Source organism: Bidens hawaiensis, unplaced genomic scaffold (assembly GCF_021521415.1).
Source record: "Bidens hawaiensis isolate Kalapana, Puna unplaced genomic scaffold, B.hawaiensis_p1.1 tig00017251_1, whole genome shotgun sequence".
Taxonomy (NCBI): domain Eukaryota; kingdom Viridiplantae; phylum Streptophyta; class Magnoliopsida; order Asterales; family Asteraceae; genus Bidens; species Bidens hawaiensis.
In genome coordinates this window covers 40,771-66,272 of record NW_027505007.1, presented here as the reverse complement: position 1 = coordinate 66,272, position 25,502 = coordinate 40,771, and the positions used below count along the sequence as shown (strand labels likewise).

Genomic DNA, 25,502 nt, shown 5'->3' with positions numbered 1-25,502 from the left:
GGTTCAGGTGACCGAGCGGTGATGGTTGATGGTGGTCTCGCCGGAAACGGAGAAGATGATCGGAGTGGTTTATGGTGGTGACAGGGGTGCGATGGCGGTGGTCCGGGGGCAAATGGTGGTGACAGATGGGGCCGGTGATGGTGGATGAAGATGAAGAGAGATAGAGAGAGAGGGGGTGGAGGGAGAGAGAGTAAATCTCTCTATATATACATATATTTTAAATACACAGTCAGCCACCACGTAGACGTCCACGTAATCTGATTTTTGACAACTGGGATCGCCACGTCAGACAAAAACTAACGGAGTTAACATCCGTTAGTCGCGGCCCGTTAAAAACAGATGCATAAGTAGTTGGTACTGTCAGTAAGCAAGTGTAAAGTTGGGATTGATATTTACCAATAGGCCATAATTTAGATTATTTAAAACCAATTTTCCTAAAAAAAAAATGTTGTCTAACATCGTTTGATTGTTGCACAACCATCAATCTGTTGTCCACGTCATTCATTTATGGAAATCAGTAAGTGGTCCAAATTTTATTATTATTTAGTTTGTTTCAATAGGGTTTTTAAGAATGTATATGCATGAGAATCATATATGTATGGCTCAGCCTGTCAACTAAAATTTTGCCAAAATAAGTTATTTTATCTATATAGCAGCAAAAAAATTTGGTTTATGAGACTTTAATTTTTGAATTTATATGAAAATAAGAAACCAAAGAGTGATTGGTTAGGAATAGTGTCGATCATGGTTTGAGCCGCAACCACCAGTATGGCGATCCCGGCTAGACACTACACAACCTTATTATTTGATGTATTCATGTGATGTGAATGACTGCAAACTAAAATTTTCTTTTATGCTTAATGTGTGTATTAAGAAAATAGGCACTTTAAAACTTAAAAGAAACTTATAGTTATACAAATATTATTCCTAGGTCATTTTGAGTAGTGATGTTCGATGTTAAATACCAAAATGAAACTTAAGATTGCAAAATAAAAAGGCATATAATCGACAAAATGTTCATAAAAAATATTGAAAACTATTATATAACAATAAACGTTTTAATTTATAGTGTTAACAGAGAAATATGATTTGAAAACATAAAAAAACAATTGTTTGATGTTTGATAATGTTTTTCATATTTAATTTCTGCCAGACAGCTTAACTATTATAACCATTTCTCCTTTCAAATACTATATTGTCGACATGATAAATAAAGAAAGTAGTATTTATTTATTTATTTCCCCCACAAAGTAGATCCAGGAAGGAGCTTAAAAATATGAGTAGGGTTCTTTATTTGGCTCCCATTACATTGATTACAAACGGCTATTTGCCAAAAACACATGTCCATTTTTATCCCACTATTCATATTAATATTTAAACATTTTAATAACTTGAATACTATTTTTTATATTAGGTATAAAAGTCTGTTTTGTAGTGATGTTAGTTTTAATACTCTCAACATTTACTCATTAGCTGATAACACTTTTAATTTTCAATTTGTTACCCATCAATTCCAACTTTTATCATATTTGTTTTTGTCACTCTTAACTAACGGACAGATAATGTCGTTAGTGGAATCTCGATTTTCCGTCAAATTCCAATTTTCCGGCAAAATAGACAATCAAAAATAGAGAAGAAGGATGTGGCACAATTAGAGTTCCGTTGTAGCCGGTGGCGGCCTCTGATTTAAGGTTACCAAATGCGACTGCAACAGCTCCATGTTCCAGTTGGCGCAAAGAGAGGGTCAATCAATAAGATGCAAGGGTGTTCTAACGGTTGTGAAGTGCATACCACAATCTAGTATGATTTCTGACGGATTACACTAATGACATTAGTTGTCTATTAGTGAGGAAGTAACAAAGACAAATAGGATGAAACTTGGGAGTGGTAGGTAACAAATCGAAAGTTATGAGTGTTATTAGCCAACGGGTGAAAGTTGAGAGTATTTAAAACCAATATTATCTTTTTTTAAAATAAATTAAGGGAAAATTTATGGCAATAAGGGTGCGTAAAACTGGCATAAATTATCTCTCTTATATTCTTTGTCGAGTGAGTCAATATGTTTTTTACGTAGTGATGGATAAAAAGTAGGTATATTGGTTTTTATTAATCTTATTTTGGTCACTGTCGGTCCCAACTAACGGATTGGCTACTGACGGTCCCAGCTTTTAACGTATTTGTTCCTAACGGTCCGCGACTAACAGTATCCTAACATCGTTAGTTTTAGGTCGTCGGAAAAACGTTCTTGGTTGGAAAAGTCAATTTCTTTTGTCGGAAAACACCACATGGAAACCTCCACCACCACCAATTGACTCACCGCCAACCAACCACCACCATAGGCCCTAAATCTTATTTAAAAAATGTAAATTTTAATGTTTAAACTCAATTAACCAATTCATGCCAATTATCATTGAAAAAATTTGCATAACCGAAACCATAACTCAATAAGCACATTTAAAAATTTAATTGTTTAAACTTTAAACGCTCTCAAAGACGGCCCTGGCTTTTAACATTCGAAGAAATTCTAGTCAAGCCCTACGATAATATCGAACAACTAAATTTTTGCACTTCATATATATATGTGTGTGTGTGTGAGAGAGAGAGAGAGAGAGAGAGAGCGAGATATTTGAACTCATGTCCTTTTATTTCATAACTTAAACCACCTTACCGTTCTATATCAATTGATTTGAACTCTGAGATAAATAGTCTTTTTTGTGCAATTCCAAATGTGAAGTAAATCTTCGTATCTTATTGGTGAAACTTACTACTTGAAATTCAACAGATCCTCTGTTTTCTTTGTTTTCTTCTTGTTCTTTCAAAAGAACTGAAATAAATGAATTTTTTACCATAAAATAATTTGATACTCCTCGTTTTGCAGATATTGATTTTGTTGATCAGTAATAATAATGTCATAAATTTTAATGTCTTTTGGTCACTACGGGTCCCAACTAATGAATTGGCTACTGACTGTCCCAACATGTAACGTATATGTTCCTAACGGTATGCGACTAACAGAGTCCTTTTGCCGTTAGTTTCAGGTCGCCGAAAAAACGTTTTTGTTCGAAAAAGTCAGAGAGTTTTTTTTGCCATAAAACACCACATGGACACCACCACCACCACCAATTACCTCACCGTCAACCAACCACCACCATAGGCCCCAAATCTTATTTAAAAAATGTATATTTCAATGTTTAAACTCAATTAACCAACCACCGGTCCACCGCCGTCTTTTTCCTTAATATTATAATAAAATAACTCTCAATATTAAATTAACCAATTCATTAAGCCAATTATTATAAAAAAAACTTGCACAGCCCAAACATAACCCAATAAGCATATTTAAAAATTTAATTGTTTAAACTTTAAACGCTCTCAAGGACGGCCCTGGCTTTTGCATTCGAAGAAATTCTAGTCAAGCCCTACGATAATATCGAACGATTAAATTTTTACAATTTATATATATATGATTTAAACTCATAACCTTCTATTTCATAACTTAAACCACCTTACCATCCTATATCGATTGATAATTGACAATTGTTATTTACATTTCATAACTTTTATACTCATTATTATTAAAATGTTTTTCCTTTTATTACCACATATATGGCATGAGCCCCCACCGGCCCACACAGCTAAACGGTCCTCTCTTTCACAGTTGGGTTTTTCATTATGATCCCTCGTGAGCTTGTATACCTGTATCTATATCTATATATATAAATTATAATATATAAAACTTGTCCATGGACCCACAGGCTGCAAAAGAACAGGACCGTTTATTTGGATGACCAAATGTTGTTTGTTTTATCATTTGATCACTCAACAAAGGATGTTGGTGTTATCATGAGTTAGTCAAAAATATGGTGGTTGTAAATATAAGTGTAATCCATGAAATAATTGGGAACATTGTACGTGTGATTATTATATATTATAATCACTGTTTTATAAGCTTTAAAAGTTACTTATAGATTGATGCTAATATATCTCTATTTGATATAGACGTTTCAACCATTTGAATATTATAGAATTACATATATTTTATCTCAACTGGTATTTGAGGGGAAATGAAGATTTAGACAAGAGATATAAGTCCTCAAGTTCGAATTCGATCTCAATCACGTTTTACTTTTAACGCAGTGGACCTTTGCGCAGCGGGTTTTCCTCGGAATAGGATATGGTGGGCTTTGGCTATATATTCTGTGATGTCTGCGATTGTGGGCGTATGAGATCAATATTTGCTATTGAGTATCCCGTGATAGCCTTGATTTATTCGTTGGTCAGTTAAAAAACATAATGTATGATAGTTTTTTGGTTTTTTCTAATCCCTATAATTTAAAACAGAGACTGAAGTACTAGATCCGTTTATTTTTAAAAGCATAATACAAATACAAAGGTACATTGAAATAAACGGAAACGATTTACAACCGACATGTAAACTAAATATATTGTTTTGTGAATGTGATAAGTATTTAATTTAAAATATATCTACCTACCACAAACTAAAAGAATTTGCCCGTACATGTACCATTGAAAATAAAAAAAACAGCGAAACTTTATGGTAATAATATCGGAAACATGAAAAACATATATGACTCTCCACTTGTGTTAAGCGTTTATAAAAGGTCATGGGTTATATTTTTAACGGGTTAAAATGTATAATATGTATTAATTATGTATTAATAATAATTGATTTGTTATTTTAATTATGTATTAATAGGAGAGAGATGAATTTAAATGAGTTAAACCATTTCCTTTGTATGACATGAACTGAAAAAGAAAAAAATGAGTGATGCGGAGTTTATATAGAATTAAGATGGGGTTAGGCTATACGTACCTCCCTTGTGTACCTATCATACCCCATCCCCTAAACTTTCAAATTATTTAACAATTTTATTTGACATATTACTACCATCTAATAGTAATATTGATTATTACTATTTTTGTAAAGCTTATCATAATAGTAATATTGATTATTTTTTGTAAAGCTTTTTTTTTGTTTTCTCTCTTTTTGTGTTTATTATTTTTTATCATAATAATAATATTTTTATCATTATAATATATATTTAAATAAATAATGATATAATGTCTTTATAAATACGATAAAACGATTTTTATATTTTTATCTTATTACAAGTCTCCCGCCCGACAAAAAAATCCTTTTGAATATATTTTGTTAGGTTCGGGAGTATAAGATTATTGTCACATTAGAAAAGAACAACTTGTTGATCAAGTGATGTTGTTTAATCTCTTTTATTGATTAAAAACAATGTGATTTTTTTATAAGAAAATGTAAGCTTTCTCTAAAAATTACTTAAAAAACACTCAGAGTATTAAAACTTATAAAAAACTGTTTTTTCAGATAAAAATTGTTTTTTTTTTCTTTTTAGACAAAAAAAAAATGCTTTTTACATAAATACTTTTTTTTTTCATTAAACAAAACAAAAATGTTTTATAATATGAAAAAAAAACTCTTTAAAGAATAAAAAGAACTTTCTAAAATAATAATGATGATAAAAGATAACAAAATGGCAAAGAAAAAAAATGTGTAAATCGTATTAATGCAAAAATTGAGGGAAGGGGTACGTTTAATAAAAATGAAGGGGAAAAGGTACAGTTAGCAACACCCATTAAAATTGGTTAGAGTATACCCCATGACTATAATAAGATGCTGGATGTTATGGTAACAGCTGTGTAATAAAAGGTGTAATTAAGAAAATTTAATTTGATTGAAACGTATGATTATCTTCATTAATAGTTATTTAATTTTGTTACTTGTTACATATTTTCCTCATTAGAATAAACTTGGATTTTTTCCCCAAATATTATTACCTTTTATTCTTTATACTGTTTTTGTTGAATCAATCATATCACAATCTCTATTGTTTTAACTATTTTATGATATAAACAGTATTTTAAATTTAAATGTTTTTCCTTTTATATTATAAGGACATATTCTTAAAGTAAAGTAGTCATTTTATTTTAATAATTTAAACTATAATATTATTAACTAATAATAATTTATACTCATAATTTGTATTCAAACACCAAACTTTTACTTTCGTTGTCAATAATTATCATACTCGTATTATCACAAATATCTATAACAATTATGCGAGTGAGACGATTAGACTATTAAAACAAGTTTTTCCTATTAGACCAAACGTAATGATGGAAAGGAATACCTACCCCCCCCCCCCCTTTCTTCTCCATTGGTCCACGATCTCATGATCCAACCTTCTTCTAACTTCAAACGTTTTGTAGAAATTTCATCCTCAAGACGCCCCAAAATGCGAGGGCGATCGTGTACTTCGACGTTTTAGGGCTTTCTACCCTACAAAATGTCTCATTACGAATGGCCTTAAACCGTGTGTAGTGATAGAGCCCCTATGGGGTGTTTTACGTCATGTTGCATCACGTCATCATAGAGGTTTTTCGGCTAAAAGGGGTGTTGTAGATGGAGCTCATTCAAATCATTTTCTCATTAATATTTTATTATTATTTTTTATACTAAAAAGAAAAAGAAAATAAAGCAGCCAATCATATTCCTCATCTCCTCCCCCATCCAGCAATGTGTGAGGAGCGCCCTACCCCCCCCCCCCCCCCCCCCCAAAACGCCCAAAACACCCCGAGGGCAATGTTTCCAGCATTTTTAGAGGCTTTGTGAGTAAGAAAACACCTCACTACACACGATCTTATAGTCTATTAAAATTTAGATTAATTCATCCTATAAAAGAAAATTAAAAAAATGTAAAAGTCTATATACAATATTACCAATGTCTAGTAGGCAAAAACCAGCTTGACTTTACCTTCTTCAATGCACTCCACCTCTCCAACAACTCAATCCATACTCACACTACCACTTTCACACACAACACAACTCTTCTCTCTCTAAAACCTGCAACTTTTCTTCCCAAAAACAACCCAAAAATCCATCAAATTTCATGATTTCTTGAAAAAAAAAATGCAACCTTTACACACTCTTACAATATTCTTGATTCTACTCAACACCCACATCACAACTTCCTTAAACAATGAAGGCAAAACACTCTTAACCTTCAAACACTCCATACTCCAAGACCCATATGGCTCATTAACCAACTGGAACCCATCAAATGACACTCCATGTACATGGAATGGCATTGCATGCAAAGACCAAAGAGTCATCTCACTAAGCATACCCAAAAAGAATCTTGTGGGCCCCATCTCACCATCTCTTGGCTCACTTTCTGAACTCAGACACCTTAATTTAAGAAACAATAAGTTCATGGGTCACTTGCCAATTGATCTTTTCAATGCTCAAAACCTTCAAAGTTTGGTGCTTTATGGGAATATGTTATCTGGGTCAGTGCCAGATCAACTTGGTAAGCTTAATTACCTTCAGAAACTTGACTTGTCTGATAATATGTTTAATGGGTCATTACCCATTTCTTTGGTTAATTCTAGGAGGTTAAAGAATCTTGTGTTGGGTCATAATAATATTTCCGGGTCAATCCCAGATGGGTTCGGGTTGAATTTTAATTTTCTTGAAAAACTTGATGTTTCTTATAATATGTTCACTGGTTTAATCCCTAAAGATTTTGGTAATTTGACTAGTTTACAAGACACTCTTGACCTGTCTCATAATATGTTTAGTGGGTCAATCCCAAGTACCCTTGGTTACTTTCCTGAAAAGGTTTACATTCCCGATCCCGCAAACCGGCGCGTTGGTTAACCGTGGCCCGACCGCTTTTACCGGGAACCCGGGGTTATGCGGGCCGCCGTTGAAGAATCTTTGTAATGGGAATGTTAGTGACTCGAGTGTAAACTCGTCTTACGGGTCAACGGGTCAAACGGGTCGGAAAGGGTTGAGTAGAGGTACCGTGGTGGCGATTATCGTTAGTGATGTGATCGGGATATGTTTGATCGGGTTGGTGTTATCGTATTGTTATTCGAGAGTGTGTGGTTGTGGTAGAGAGAATAACGGGTATGAAAAAGGAGGCGGTCGGGGCGGGAACGGTAATGGTAACGGTAACGAGTGTTTGTGTTTTAGGAAAGACGAGTCGGAAACGTTGTCGGAAAATGTCGAACAGTATGAGCTTGTAGCGTTGGATTCTCGGTTAGGGTTTGATTTGGATGAGCTTTTGAAGGCTTCGGCGTTTGTGTTGGGGAAAAGTGGGATTGGGATTGTTTATAAGGTTGTGCTTGAAGACGGGCTTACGTTGGCGGTTAGAAGGTTAGGCGAAGGCGGTTCGCAACGGTATAAAGAGTTTCAAACCGAAGTTGAAGCGATTGGAAGACTAAAGCATCCGAATGTTGTGACTTTACGGGCTTATTATTGGTCGGTGGACGAGAAGTTGCTTATTTATGATTATGTCCCGAATGGGAATCTTGGCACCGCGATTCATGGTAACTTTCGATCTAACACGTTCTGTTTTTGTTGGCCGGTTGAATTATTCAACCCGAACATGGCACATACTTCAAATCGTGTAACCAGAACACGGCCCGTTTAACCATTATTTAAACGTATCAAATGGATTGACGGGTTGTAATCATTAATCAAGTTTTAAAATGTGTTAATTGGGTTAGTGGGTTGTAATAAATGGGTTAAACGGGTCGTAAACAAGTTGGTGGGTCGACTTGTATAATTAGATGGGTTAACCCGAAACAGTAAAACACGACCCGCTTAACCCATTTATTTAAATGTGTCTAACGGATTAGCAGATGGTAATCAACTTGTAAAATATGATAATCGGGTTAGTGGATTGTCATAAACAGGTTAAACGGGGTCGACCCGTTTAGTTAAATGGGTTAAAATGTCAGCTCGAACACGACCCGTTTAACCCATTTATCTAAGCATATTAAACGGGTTGGCGGACAGTAATTGAGTTGTAAAATAATCAGGTTAGGGGTTTGTAATAAATGGGTTAAGTTAACACGTTGGCGGGTCGAATCGTTTTATTACACGAATTAAACAGGTCAACTTGTTTTCAGGGACTCCCGGGGTGACATCTTTGGTGCCACTTTCTTGGCGCGCACGTTTAAAGATAATGCGAGGGACCGCAAAAGGTCTAGCCTATCTACACGAATTCAGCCCGAAAAAATACGTCCACGGTGACTTAAAACCATCAAACATATTACTCGGTCCAAACATGGAGCCTCAAATCTCCGACTTCGGTCTTAGCCGTTTGGCTAACATAGCCAGTGGCAACACACCGACACTCCAATCCAACCGCATGATCTCAGAAACCGCAACCACAACCGCCACGTCAGCATCGGCTTCCAACACTCTCGCTTCATATTATCAAGCACCCGAGGCTTTCAAAGTGGTGAAACCATCACAAAAGTGGGACGTTTACTCGTTTGGCGTCGTTTTACTCGAAATGTTAACGGGCCAAAAGCCCGTTGTGCAAGTGGGCCTCGAGGAAATGGATATTGTTCGGTGGATCCAGTTGTGTATCGAGAAAAAGAGACCGTTTTTGGATGTTTTGGACCCGGGGTTGGCTGAGGATGTGGATAGAGAAGAGGAGATGATCGCGGTTTTAAAGATTGCGATCGGGTGCACGCAAAGTAACCCGGAAAGAAGACCATCAATGAGACATGTAGCTGATATTTTGGACAGGTTAAGCCACTAATGAATGCATGTTAAGAACAGAGTGTTAACAAATTCAAAGTGTTGGGGTGGTTTTGGCATGTTTGGATAGTTGAAGGGTGTGTGATGTAAATCTGATGATATTTTGTTTCCATGTTTTATATTTATTATTAATATTATTTTGTTTGTTTCTTTAACGGTCAGTTGAATTTTTATTCTTTAATTTTAATGTATATTTTGGAATATGTATATGATGTCAAAACCATATTTGGTTTCAGCTTTACAGTTCGGGCTGATAATCAGCCCGGACCGTCTTTAACCCAATGCCCATGAGGCGCCCGTGTAGTGAGATGAAGAAGCGCGGAGGGGTAGGGTCGGAGCTGGTGGCCCGTGAAGATAGGTATGTCTGAATAGGTGGGGTTCTAGAGGGGTGGGTTGGTTCAGACGGGGTTCTATGAGGGGTGGGTTAGGCCGCTGGGTTGAGTTTATTTTTTCATTTTAAACTAATTTTTGTATTTAGTGAAAAAAATAACTAAATTAATATGATAATAATATACGTAGTTTTAGTTTTAGTTTGAATTTAAAAAGATTTATTTATATAATATTAAATTTTATACTGCTTTCTTTTATTTTATATAATTCTTTTAATTCATTGCAGTTGTTTGAAACTTTTTGTTAAAACGACGACAGTCTATGGTATGATTATAGGGTGGTGACAGATAGACTTGCCCCTAGTTTAGAACGTTCACAAAGTTTCTTCTGAATGACATAACCCCTGGTTTTCGAGTCCTCATCTAATAAAATGAATGTTTATTATAACTAAGTTAATTAATTTTTTATAAAGTTTTTTATTATAAAATGTAAATTAGAAAATGGTGATGATAAACAGAAAGTTTACTAGGTGTCTTTGTTGGTGTTCTTGAACGGAAGTAGTGTTATGTTTACAGAACAAAACATTTATGTTAATTTGGTTTCTGTTATAATATTACCACTAAAATTATAACAAGACTATCAATGTATTAAACAATTTGAAGATGACAAAAAACAAAAACATGAGAGAGAGAGATATATTCAGTAACTTTCGATTGTTGTTGCTTCCTTTGTTACATAAGGTTCATATATATACAACTACTTTTACTATTTAGGAAACATATGCATTAAATTTGTGTTGAAAATGTTCATCCATTCACATGGATGTTTCTTTTCTTACACGTTTATAACACTCCCCCTTGGATGAAACATTTTCAAACTTCGCTGCCTCATTAAAAACCTTGCTAAAGGAAAACCCAATGGGAAAAAACTTTAGCTAAGGGAAAAAGAGTGCACTATATAGCTCCCCCTCAAATTGCAGGTCGTTACATTGTTCGTACATGGCGCATGCCAATATCATGAACATGTTTCCTGAATGTTGCTGTGGGAAGTGCTTTTGTGAAAAGATCAGCTGAGTTGTTGCTGGACTGGACATATCTTATTTCAACCTGATTGTCTTTAATAAGGTCTCGAGTATACTCAAAGTATCTTGGTGGTATATGCTTTGTTCTGTTACTTTTGATATATCCTTCCTTCATTTGCGAGACACAAGCTGCATTATCTTCATAGATAGGAGTTGGAATTCGATCTTTCTCTAGTCCACAAGAAATCAATATGTGTCGTGATATAGATCTTAACCATACACATTCTCTTGAAGCTTCATGCAATGCAATAACTTCAGCATGATTTGAAGATGTTGCAATGAGTGTTTGTTTCTGAGAACGCCATGAAATCGCAGTTCCTCCATTCTTAAATACATATCCAGTTTGAGATTTTGCTTTATGGGGATCAGATAAATAACCTGCATCTGCATAACCAACTAACCCTTCTTTTGAATCGTTAGGATAAAATAAACCTAAATCAACAGTTCCTTTTAAATACCGAAAAATATGTTTAATGCCATTCCAATGTCTTTTAGTAGGGGATGAACTGAATCTTGCCAATAAATTAACTGCAAAAGAAATGTCAGGCCTTGTACAGTTAGTAAGATACATAAGTGCTCCAATTGCACTGAGGTATGGTACTTCGGGACCAAGAATCTCTTCATTATCTTCGCAAGGACGAAATGGATCATTGTCAACATTGAGTGATCTAACAACCATCGGTGTGCTTAAAGGATTTGCTTTGTCCATATTGAAACGTTTTAAGAGTTTCTCAGTATAAGTTGACTGATGCACAAGTATCCCATTATGCATATGCTCAATTTGTAAACCAAGACAATATTTGGTTTTTCCAAGATCTTTCATTTCGAATTCTTTCTTTAAAAGAGCAATTGCTTCATTAATTTCTTTTTGTGTCCCAATTAAATTTAGATCGTCAACATACACAGCTATGATCACATATCCTGATGTTGTCTTCTTGATGAAGACACATGGACAAATAAGATTATTTGTGTATCCTTTGCTTATCAAATAATCACTCAAACGATTGTACCACATCCTTCCAGATTGTTTCAATCCATACAAGGATCTTTGTAATTTGATGGAATACATTTCCTTAGGCTTTGAGCTTATTGCATCGGGGAGTTTAAATCCTTCGGGAATTTTCATATAGATGTCACTATCTAGTGATCCATACAAGTAAGCTGTGACAACATCCATAAGGCGCATCTCTAAATTTTTAGAGACTGCTAAGCTGATTAAATATCTAAACGTAATAGCATCCATGACAGGAGAATACGTTTCTTCATAGTCAATTCCTGGCCTCTGAGAAAAACCTTGAGATACAAGTCTTGCTTTATATCTTGTAACTTCATTTTTCTCATTTCGTTTTCTCACAAAAACCCATTTATATCCTACAGGTTTCATTGACTTTGGTGTAATGATAATAGGTCCAAAAACCTTTCGATTGTTTAGTGAGTTTAATTCAGCTTGCATAGCATCTTTCCATTTGTTCCAATCTTGTCGATTTTTACAATCATCTACAGATTTTGGTTCAGGGTCATCATTTTCTTCCATGATATCGCTTGCCACAGAATAAGAAAATATATCATCAATATTTTCCATTTCATCTCGATCCACATTATATGTGATTTACCATAGTTTATTGACAATTCTTTATTGGAACCATTTATTTCTTCCTGAGGAAATGTTATATCATTTATTCTTTCCTGAGGGAAGGTTTTGTCAATCATTCCTTCCTTAGGGTCAGTATCCTTCTCAGAACCCTTTCTTTTTCGAGGATTTTTATCCTTTGAACCGATTGGCCTTCCACGTTTTAAACGTTTTTGAGATTCATGAGGTGCATTATTATGGTTTTGCTTGCTTGGAATCTCAACTCGAGCTGGAGCATTAGCAGCTGGTATATGAGATTTAGTGACCCTGTTTATATCAGTAAATGCATCAGGTAACTGATTTGCAATTTCTTGTAGATGTATTATTTTTTGAACCTCTGTCTACACTTTGTTTTGATCTTGGGTCTAGGTGTAACAATGATGGCACACACCATGATATATCTCTTTCTTGCTTTTTCATTTCTCCCCCTAATGTCGGGAACATTGTCTCGTTAAAATGACAATCAGCAAAACGTGCTGTAAATACATCACCTGTTAAAGGTTCAAGGTATCTTATGATGGAAGATGTTTCATATCCAACATATATTCCCAACCTTCTTTGGGGACCCATTTTTGTGCGTTGTGGTGCAATAGGAACATACACAGCACAACCAAAAATTATAAGATGAGAGATATTTGGCTCATTTCCAGAAACAAGTTGTGTGGGAGAGTATTTATGATTTGCACTTGGTCTCACGCGGATTAATGATCCAGCATGCATAATTGCATGGCCCCAAATAGAAACAGGGAGTTTTGTCCTCATTATTAATGGTCTAGCTATTAGCTGTAGGCGTTTGATCAACGACTCGGCTAAGTCATTTTGTGTGTGTACATGAGCAACAGGGTGTTCTACAACAATCCCCACAGACATGCAATAATCATCAAAAGCATGTGATGTAAATTCTCCCGCATTATCAAGCCTTACTCTTTTAATGGTATAATCCGGAAAATGTGCACGTAATTTGATAATTTGAGCAAGAAATTTTGCAAAAGCAACATTACGAGTCGATAATAAAGAGATATTAGACAATCTGCTAGATGCGTCTATTAAGACCATGAAGTATCTAAATGGTCCACATGGTGGATGAATTGGTCCGCATATGTCACCTTAAATTCTTTCAAGAAAAATTGGTGTTTCTTTATCGACTTTTAATGGCGAAGGCCTTGTAATTATTTTTCCAAGAGAACAAGATGTACATTGAGGCATTTTATCTATTTTATGGATCTTTTGACCTTTCAGTGGATGCCCATGTGTATTTTCAATGATCCTTTTCATCATTGTGGATCCTGGATGGCCTAATCTGTCATGCCATAAGTTTATGATACCAGAATCGCAACAATTTTCTTTGACTGCCATATGTGCTTGAGGCACATTTATATATGTATAATGCAAACCAGAATGGAGCATTGGCAATTTTTCCTATATTTGATCTTTGCTTATGATATGCAAATATTTTTCATTACTAACAGTCCTTGACTGAGTATCATATCCATTATGATATATGCTTCTGAAACTCAACAAATTTCTTGTTGATTTTGGGGAAAATAAAGCATTTTCTATTTTGAGCTTTGTACCATTTGGTAATGCTAAATTAGCTTTTCCCACTCCTTCTATCAAGTTTGTAGGACCTGATATTGTATTGATGATCCCTTTTGTTGGTTTCAGTTTATAAAAATATTTTTTAGATCTAAGTATAGTATGCGTGGCTCCACTATCCGCTGTACATATATCTTCTTCATTTGTTTGATCTTGTGCTCCGGTGATTTTCGTTTTAAATCTTGAAAAAATATTAAGAAAGAAAAAATAAGTATATAGCGAAGACATATGATATTTTAATAAGAACTTTATTTAATTGAAACACAAGTAGTACATGAAAGAGGAACTACATAATTAAAGATAATGAGAACACACTTAATAACTGCATCTAATTATAGTAGTCAAGCAACTTTGTTTCAAAGTTCTACCCCAAAGTCTTCAACGCTCAGCTCAGCATTGATATTATTAAAGTTATCAACATGGTTCACTTCTTTCTCTTTTCCTTTCAGAGAGGCTTGGTACAGTTCACACAGATGTGGAGCTGTGCGACAAGCCTTTGCCCAGTGGTTTGTACTTCCACATCTAAAACATGAAGTGCCATTGTTTTCGGACATACCAGCTTCATTCCATTTATTTTGGTGGTTGGAATTGGTATTGTGTGGGACATGATAATTATTGGCTCTCTGGTTACGACCACGACCACGGCTACGACCACGACCGTAAGAGTTATTGTTCCATTTGAATGGATGCTTACGATCATTAAAATGCCTTTTGTCAAAATGATCACGTCCACGTCCTCGGCCTCGTCCTCGACTTTGTTCCCATTTATGAACAGAATTTTTATGAGAACTTTTGTGAGCAACATGTGCTTCTGGTATGGCTAATGAACCCGTGGGACGAGATTGATGATTTTTCATCAATAATTCATTATTTTTCTCTGCTACAAGGAGTAATGCATTTAGATCAGAGTATCTCTTAAAATTCTGCAAACGATAATGTGTTTGCAAGTTTATATTTGATGCATGAAACGTGGAGAAAGTTTTCTCTAACTTTTCTTCCTCTGTTACGGGATACCCACAAAATTCTAGCTTTGAACAAATTCGGTATAAAGCAGAGGTGTAATCATTTACCCTCTTAAAATCTTGGAACCTAAGACTGTTCCATTCATCTCTAGAAGTAGGAAGTAAAACTTCCTTTAGATGACCGAATCTGCTTTTCAAATCTTCCCATATCATATATGGGTTATCATAATTAAAATACTCATGCTGTAGTAATTCATCAATATGTTTATGGATGAAAACATCAGCTCTTGCTTTATCCTGGTCAGAGCAATCATTGTATTCTTGGATTGCGTCTAACACATCCATAGATTTTAAATGTCTTTTGACATTTGCTGTCCAAGACATATAATTTTCTCCAGAAATGTTGAGTGCAGGGAATTCGAGTTTTGCTATATTTGACATTTTGTTGCTAAACATAATAGAGCAAATAATAAGATAAATATTAGAATCCATATATATCAATCAACAATGAGATACAATACATTGGTAGAGCTATAAACATATAAAAGAAAAAGAAAATGCCAAAATCTTCAGATGGGAGATTAAAAATTAGAATGAGAAGTAGTATAAGCATTATAGTGACCAACATTAAAACCGGGTGAATCATTTTGAGAATTTTATCTTGGATAAATTTAATAAGAAGAATGTTTGTTGTAAATGAAATGGGGTTAATGATTGGTTATTTATAGTGAAAATTTATAACCCTTTTATAACGGTTATATTACCGTTTATAACGGTAACATTACCGTTTGTGTGTGTGTATATATATAATATATAATATTAATTATTTAAAGTAAAATAATAAATAAGATATTAAATACAGTTTATTTTATAAAATATATAATTAGTATGCACAATAATAAGAATAGAATTGTTAGTGTAAATAAATCTAACTTCTAAATGAGATATTAGTGTGCATATATAAAAAAAAGTTAGAATAGTTATCAAATTTTAATAACAATGTTTATACACATTATTGCTATTACTCAGTATATTAGTTAGTATATGTATATGCATAGATATATATCTAATGTACATAATTAAAGAAGTGTTTATGATGCTTATATAGGTACCTTTGTGTCTATTACCTTTCTTGGTTAGGATATAAGCGGCTCGTGCTGATAACGTGTTATAATATTACCACTAAAATTATAACAAGACTATCAATGTATTAAACAATTTGAAGATGACAAAAAACAAAAAACATGAGAGAGATATATATTCAGTAACTTTCGATTGTTGCTGCTTCCTTTGTTACATAAGGTTCATATATATACAACTACTTTTACTATTTAGGAAACATATGCATTAAATTTGTGTTGAAAATGTTCATCCATTCACATGGATGTTTCTTTTCTTACACGTTTATAACAGTTTCCAACTTCTACAATTATAGCATATTATTTGTAGATAAATAGAAAAATAATTGTACAGAAATAAAGAGAAAACTTGTAAGAGTAATATGTCTCAAGTCAATGGTCTTGTCGGGTTTTTGAACTAGTCCACAAATCAAACAATTATTAAACAAAAGTACATAAAATCAAACCGGTAATTGATCGATTTGATCACTTTTACCGGTTTTAAATTAAACCATAAACACTGGTGCGGAATAATTTGGTTACCTTAAGTTATGGTATTATCTTGTCCTGATTCATGAAATCTTTTAATCATAAAACATAAGTACATAATACAGTTATCTAAGTTATGATTTTCTAGTTGTCTTGATTCATGAAATCTCATAATTGTAAGACCTATTTTAATTTTAAAATAGTCGTTAATTGATATCAAACATTTGATGTGGGATATGTTATCTTATAGAAATAAGTAACATCACTTAATAAAAAGTTGAGTCCATAAGATAATCATAATGAAGTATAAAAAATATAGTTGAATATTTTGTCACATCCCCCTTAGTCTACATGTCTTTTTCGACTTTAGTATGATATATCCTTTGATTATAATTCTCAAATACATTTGATATTTTTGTCGGAATGTAACTAATCTTAGAAAATGGTTGAGGCTCCACAATTAACCCGTCATTCATGCCTCAAGAAATCTATTTATGACACTTTCTTCATTCTTGTGTTTGAAAAAGAAATACTATCATATCATACTAGTCAATAATATTTTTTTTTTAATAATTTTGTTGTTATTATTATTATTATTATTGGATTATTTAATGTTAAACTATATAAGTAAAATATAATCACTTTATTACAAAGGTTGTGTACAAACTTAAAGGTGAATATGTTACTTTTTAGTTCAATAACTTGTAAAATATTATGTTGTTGAGTTGGTCCATGTCTATTTTATTTTTTCACCTGTAATTCTAAAATTTACTGTAATATTTTTGTCTCGTTTTTAAATGTTAAGTGTCGTAACTGTGCACAGTAAAAAAAACACTTGAAACACAAACTTCTCACTATGGATATAGAGAGAGCATTGAAAACTTTTCTTCTCGCTAATTAGTAATTAGCGTATAATTTTGGTGGTGTTAGTGATCACCACTATATTCGCACAAATAATGATAGTGGTCGCCACTACATTTTCTCTTATCAAGTGTCACTAAGGCTTGTTCACTTATCATTTCTTATCACACACCTTAGTTTGAGTTTCGTTATCTCGTTTATGTTTTCTTTAATTTCGACACTTTTTAAGCATTTATAGCTTGTCCCCGTTCATATCCCTATAATTACACTAAAAAACATTACGTTTTCTCTCTCATGCTCAAATAAATATAATTTTTATACATTTATCATTACAATTTTCTCTCTTCTCTACTTACAACCAATTCAACAAATATTAAAAAAATAAATAAAGGCAAACAAAGTTTCTCTAAATTTACAAAAAAAATAACTACATTTCACTCTCCACCATATAATTTACACTCTCAACCACTCACAACCTCACATTATTATTTACAAATTCCGCTCACATAATTTTAAAGGATGAATTGCAAATTCCCATTACAGGTCTAATAGAAGGGAACTAGTAAACTTTATATCTATAAGCATAGTATTTCATACAATTATTTGTAAATAAACTTTATTACTTTTTAATAAAAGCGACATAACCTTTATTTAGACACATGTGAATATGTGATAAAATTGCTTCGACACCTATTTTGTTTGATTTATTTAAAAAAAAAATGAATTGGGCCGCTAAAACTTATCCAAAACAAAGTTTGGTTTCCCACTTTCCACTATTGTATGATATGTAAGCCTACAGTAATATAGAAATAAATTATTCTGGCCCAAAAACTAGAAAATGGTATATTAGAGTATTAGACCTCAATAAGTCAATAGTCAATAGTCTCAGCCTTCCTACCCGTAAGGCTAAGGTGTTTTATGCGGTGTGTCTTACTACAATTTGGTGTCTCTAAAAGGTGAAAAATTCTTTGGTGTTTGATTGTAAAGATCCTGGTATAAATAATATCATAAACGAGATAAAAACATTGAGCTTCTTATGGGTGAATAATATGTCAAAGAATATGGAACTTATCGTGGGAGAGTTCGTGTTATTTTAATTTTGTAACATAATTGGGTGGTTTGTAGTTTGAGCTAGTTGTACTTTTTTTATTGTTTTCGTGTTGCTAGCTAGCTTCTTGCTAGGTGTTGGTTTTGTTTATATAATAAAGTTTTTGTTGGTCGTTCATAAAAAAACAAGGCCATTATTAGGCCGGCAGGATGTTCCTCAAGGACCTCAACAACGGTGTGCTAGGACCCAATTCTCGTACTCGCTTGACGTTTTGCTCCATCCACCCACGGGCCACACTCCAACCCCATGAGTTTCGATACTCAAACTTGAACCCAATTTCACACCTAGCAGGTGAACCAATATTACTCTGGGCGAGTAGGGTACCTCCCTCACCCAGAAAGTTATCGTGTTCGTTCATTGGCTAAACTAGTAGCACAAAACCATGGCTAAAAAATCAAGAAGTTTAAAAAAAATTGTAAGACTACTTTTATTAAGTTGTCTTGTACAATCATTCACAATAACATGATAACTATGATTTTAATATGATACAGAATAGTTTTAATCTATTATATTGACACTTTTACTATAAATTTTAAATACTAATTATAATAGAAAATCTTGTATCTTTATGTACAAAAGATGTTAATAGCAATTATTATAATTATGTTACACGCTAATCAGTATTTTTAGTTATTAAACTGTAGTTTAATCGATAGATGCTACACACCATTTTCTCTTTAATTTACAAAATATTTCTTAAATAAATCAGATTTCACCCTATAAAAAATTAATGTTAGCTCAAAATAATTGTAGCTCACAGATTACTCATCGCATAAATTAATAGCTGTTCCGTACAGAACTCGAGCTAATTTGTCATGTATACTAGACACGCTTTTATAATTGCTTTGAACGCACCTTTAGAACTGTGCATTCAAGTTGTCTATATCTGACACTTAAATTAACCTATATTGTATCCAAACTGTTAAAAGGTTAGTCTAAAATCACTTTTAATTTAAGCTACTCGTGTATCATCACCCTACAATATACGAGTAATATCCTACATGTTTCATACGTTTAAATGTTTATACAAGAAACTCACGTTATACATGAAACATTATTTATAAAACTTATAACTTCTTTTTATAAAATAGTATTAAAATTTAAAACTTCAATGAGGAATTTACATTGTTACTTGGGACTCATTGGATGCCTTCTTCTTGCTCTTAAGAATCTAATATATTCTTTGATACTTCTTTTTATCTTATAGTTTCAGGCTCCAGCCACGTTGATTAAAATAATGATGCACGAACACTTTTATATTATTTAAGATGTCTAATATTCTTTACATATTATTTAACATTAATATAACCAAATATAAAAATAATGACATCTTCTTCTGTTTTATCCTTCTTTCCACCTTGTTCATTTGTCTATTTGTTCTAATATTTAACCCTAGCTAAATTGATTTAGTAGACTTAGTGACTTATACCCTATATTTAAACGAGTTATCGGAATATTATAAATCAGAACTTTTACATTCCTTGAATCGGTTCGGTATATTTGGTTTTGAGTTTTTTTACTTGAATCGAAAACAACTGAAAATCAGACTGAGCTACATTCTAGTAGTTTATAACTAGACAGTAAAGTTAATTTGGGTTTAGTTCGCTTTTTGATATAATCAGTTTGGGACCGAATAATGAACAGTCTTGTCCTTGACATCACATAGGTCCACCCGTGCTTACTAGAATTGCAGATATTAAACATTTCTAGCTTTAAAGTGGTTACATAGTCTATTTACACATCCCCACATCATTTATGTAGTGTGACTTGTTGCTTCTTTTTTCACAAACATTTGAGAGACCAATTTCCTAAATTGTCAATGCAACACATTTTACGGATTCATATAATATCCATTTTTCATTAAGGTAGGCATTATAATGTATGCCCCAGCAATGGAAAAAATATGATATGTCATATGAGAATATCAAGGTCGGCCCAATCATTTTAGAGACCTAAAACGAAAAGAAAAACTGCAACATTTTTGTTTTAAAAAAATGTTGGTTCAAACTCTATCAATTTTCATGATAAAATACACGATTTGAAAACATTAGATACTATGCGATTTGAACCTGCATTACCCGAGAGTAAGACTAGAGCTTACCACTAAACTAGCATCGTATTTATTTATTTATTTGTAATTCTCAAAGTGAACATAATATACATTAAATATGTATTTACATATTTTTAAAAGTAAGGTCATATTCAAATGAGGTGTAAAGCTCTATTTTGTTTATAATTAGCAATAAACTGACCCGAAGAATATTAAGTTTGTTATTGGCTTGTATGTAAATCTTGCTTAGACCATCCGTAGTCCCTGCCAGCTGTGGCGTTTTGGCCACAAAATGTCGGGGACCCCCCCCCCCCGGGGCTTTTTCCTTTGGCATTTTTGCTTAAGCATTTCCTACAAAACGCGATTTCGGCTCAAGTTTTAATAAAAATTGTGTGTGAGAAATGGAGAGATGAGAATATATGTAATTATTGTAGGAGAGCTGTGGCGTTTTGCCCACTACACCACTTTTTGCAAAATTCTTAATTGTCAATGGAGATACCACATGACGTAAAATGCCTAAGAGTAAGACATTTTGACTACACATTGTCTTATTTTTAGCACTAGAATATCATTAAATCCTTTTCAAATCTATTCATAATATCTAATATAATGGCATTATAAAAGTTTTGCTTTTATGTCTTTACCCTACAATTATATTAATTTGGCCAACTTTGTGATACTAAAAAGTTTAATTCTTGATACCATGCACATGGACGAATAACAAAACATCAACACTTTTATTTGCCAACAAGATCATCAATGCTTATTTATCAACATATAAAATAGCGGTTGATCACATGAGTTTGGCATATAATCGAGTTAACCAGACATGGTTAAATCTATCATAGGTTGAGTGTAGTCCGCGCCACTCATAAACTTTTTTTCTTCATCCGTCACCAGAACATAGCATTCTCATGCATATACATAGAACTACTTTTAGTTACTACCTAGGTGGCTAGGTTCAATCTATATATAACTTATAAGCAAAAGTTTTCTCATGAAACATAGTTTTCCATAAGCATTTTTGTTCTTTTGAACCGAATGAAGACTTAAGTTATTTTGTCTTTACATAAATTCGTACTTGTCTTCATAGAATCATAGATGTTTGGATGTTTAGTATCTCTCGGTAACTATCAAAGTCATTTACTACATATATTGTTGTCATGTGAATTCACACCATGATATTCTAGTTTTCCAATGCTAGGATAATTTTCAATTTCTTCTAAATTGCTGAAAACAATATAATCCCAATTTTTTTGGAAACAAATTATATTTATATACATATAAAATAAAATAAAACAAAACATGGGAGGCCAAAGGTTTAAACACTCTAAAGTGTAACATTTAGCCGTTCTAAAAAATAATAATATATAACAGAAGATAAAGAAACAAAACCAACATAAAAATCGTTGTGTTTGTGCCCATGTGTTAGATAAGGTTCACTTAAAACATATTTAGCGACTTTTCGCATTTTGTATTGTAGGAAACAACAATACAACAGTTGTACTATTGAAAAATTATGCGAGAACCAAATATTTGCTAGCGTGTTGTATTAATTACAATGCACAAAGCAGTTATGTAAATGCCTCCCAGCAGTTTATATCCGAGATTTCAAGTGCCCCAAGCTAGTACGAAAAAAAGGCTTCCGTATATAATTTTTCCTAATTGTGAGATCAGGCCCTAAGTGCCCCCCCAGGCCTGCCACACCTTATGAATTACCATTAAAACACTAATTAAAGAATGCTGATTATTAATATTTGCTACTTATTCGAAGTTCTGTCTTAATCATAGGTGTTCTTCCGGTTTGTTTTCGGGTTTGGATAATTCAGGTTCGGGTTTTTTCGAGTTGAGTTAATTGGATTTCGAGTATCATAGAAAAAAAACCACAATGCTAAAATAAAATAAAAACACACTATTCTTTGCTTGTAATGTAAATAACCAAATAATAAATCAACATAATCTAATAAAACAATTTAAAAGAAGTGTAAAACTCATCCAACCATAATCGTCTTTAATCAAAGGTGATTTGGTTGTTCGATTACGGTTGTATTAGTCATAAACGGAAAACATGAATTAACAGTAAACCATCAATCCATAATAGGTGAAACAACAAAAATCGATTAGGACAACTTTAGTGGCTAAGACTTAGCCTATTATACATAAAAATTTATTTAGTTTATAAAACTAAAAGTTTATTCGGGTTGACCCGAAACCCATAAGTCAGACCCAACAATCAACCCAAAATACTTCGTTTCGAGTTCAAGTAGGCTTAGTTCAAGTACAGATTTTTACAGGTTCAGTTTCGGGTTTTAGGTAAAAGTGACAGCCCTAGTCTTAACTTATACAAATATATTCTAAAATAAGTTATAATATAATTAAAACCATGATATACATATTATACAATAGTACCCCAAGAGACATCGTGGGGCAGGTTGTATTCAAATTAAATAAAATTTCAAACTCCTCATAATATTTTTGTTATACAATAGTACCCCAAGAGACATCGTGGGGCAGGTTGTATTCAAATTAAATAAAATTTCAAACTCCTCATAATATTTTTGTCTGCATGGCAAACCTCCAAAGCTAATCACCAAAGAATACAAAACAAAGGTGACGACAAACGTACCCACACCATTTACTAGTCATATCTCCAGTCTCCACAAGGCATCATATTCACCTTAATTCAATCTTCATTAATCTCACCGACATCTATCAAACCAAACCATGGCTAGTACCGGACATGCAAAACATCAAAACAAACCAAGAATCAAATCACACCCACCAACCCCAAATGTTGTTAATCGTGTAACCGAATCCAACGAGGACCGTGTTCCTCGTAGGAAGAAGTTGTTTGGGTTTTTGGGGCTTGTGGATTTGGGATGTGGAAGGTTTTCGTCGTCTGCGGTGACTGTGGTCCCTCCTGGGTCTACAGAGAGGACGAGGAGGAGGAAGAGGAGAAAGAGGAGGCGGAGCAGGAGATTGTGCTCCGAGAATGTTTGTTGTACTCCTCCAGGTGTAGGGTTTGCATATGATGTTGCACAGAGTACTAGTAGTAGTGCTGATACGAATCGAAGAAATCATAGACAGGTAAGCGTTTTTTTTTTTTTTTTTAGAATGACAGCTGTATTATAAAAAACTAGCTAGTAAGCAACTAAATAGGACGATGAAAAAAATTAAAAAAGGTTAAGTTTTTTTTGTAATGTTATTTTTTATTTTTTAATTTATTTTTTTAGCGTTCTCGTGCTTCAAGGCAAGCGACGGATCATGAACAACCGTTGAATGTTGTACAAATTGAAGATGCGGGTTTGTTAAGATCGAATGTGTCTGATTCCAGACAGTATAATCGACTTCCTCGTCGTTCTCCCGGAGGAATCTCCGAGGTTTGAGTTTGGGAATTCTATTTAGAATATCCATTTTCCTTAATATTTACTACTAAAAATAATAGTAATAACATAAATAGTAATAGTAATAATTTTGGTAATAACTTTGACATAAACTATACTATGAGATTTGTAGATTGTGATGATTGAACATAATCCATTGTTGGACGGGAGAATAGAAGGGAGCGATCGATTTGGAGCGTGGAGGATCAACGCGGATCTCATGTCATATGAGGTAAGCATGTTTATGGTCTGGTTGTGACAGCTTTAGAATAATTCATAAGTCAAACAGTTAGTAACGTCTTTTTTTACCATTGTAAACAAAAACCAATCATTGAAAATTAAAACCAAACCGTTTACTAATAGTTTGACTCTGATTTGTTTTCACAATTTGGGTTTATTGGTTTCCTATAGCAAAAAAAATGCATAAAATAATCAAAAAGTGATAGTTAAAATGTACATATAGTGATGTTGCGTAGTTCAAAATTTTATGGTTCGTTTTTTCCGACTGGTTTCAAGTATACCGTAAAACAAGGTGTTTAAAAGGTTTGTAATTTTCCTAACCCGACGAACTGAAAAAAAAAATGATCGTGAAACCAAAATGACCGGTTTGGACGATTTCACGGTTCATGATTTTTAGACTAAATCATGGACACCACTAGTTAGAGGTATTTCCTTCATTTAAGCATTGACTCCATAAAAAAGTCAAAACAATTCACCATTTTTATGCAGGAACTAATGGAACTCAGTGACAGAATTGGGTACGTCGACGGTGGTTTGCAAGAAGATGAAATACTCGAATGTTTAAAAAGACCCAAGAAATCGTTTATTAAGTCCGTTGACTTTAACTCGAAAGTCAAAGACTCCAAATGTAGCATATGTCAAGTGAGTACATCTAACTTTTTAACATATATATTTCATATCTATAATGATATAATCTTTTAAAAGTTAAAACATAAGTTCATAAATGAAGGTATGCATTTTTTTTGTAGGAGGAATGTAAGGGTGATGAAGATTTGGGAAGACTCGAATGCGGTCATTACCATCACTTAGACTGCATAAAACAATGGCTTCTAAGGAAAAACGAATGCCCGATTTGCAAAACTGTGGCTAAACCCGACAAGTGATCAACCATCACGAGTCCTTCCCGGGGTATATATATCAAGTTTTTTCTATGTTAAGTTTAAAAGAAGTTTTCGGATTTTATTCACGCCAAGTATAATAAATCAATTTGTGTCACTACTCACTAGTCTTCTATGTTACCGTTGTTGATTTTTATTTGTAAAA

At 33.3% G+C, this 25,502-nt stretch overlaps 1 protein-coding gene and 1 pseudogene across 1 annotated transcript; both read left to right on the top strand.

Annotated features, from left to right (window-relative positions):
- Positions 1-6,939: 6,939 nt before the first annotated feature.
- On the top strand, positions 6,940-9,963 carry LOC143609856 (receptor protein kinase-like protein ZAR1; annotated as a pseudogene).
- A 13,596-nt stretch (positions 9,964-23,559) lies between these two features.
- LOC143609854 (putative E3 ubiquitin-protein ligase RHG1A) lies at positions 23,560-25,502 on the top strand. The gene is made up of 5 exons (XM_077084496.1): positions 23,560-23,922; positions 24,069-24,215; positions 24,352-24,450; positions 24,948-25,100; positions 25,208-25,502. The coding sequence occupies exons 1-5, from the start codon at positions 23,560-23,562 to the stop codon at positions 25,340-25,342; spliced, it is 897 nt and encodes a 298-aa protein (XP_076940611.1). The 3' UTR covers positions 25,343-25,502.

Coding starts and splice junctions, on each gene's coding strand:
- LOC143609854 (XM_077084496.1), top strand. CDS start 23,560: ATGGCTAGTACCGGACATGCAAAACATCAAAACAAACCAAGAATCAAA. Junction 23,923..24,068: donor ATCGAAGAAATCATAGACAG/GTAAGCGTTTTT, acceptor TTATTTTTTTAG/CGTTCTCGTGCTTCAAGGCA. Junction 25,101..25,207: donor CCAAATGTAGCATATGTCAA/GTGAGTACATCT, acceptor TTTTTTTTGTAG/GAGGAATGTAAGGGTGATGA.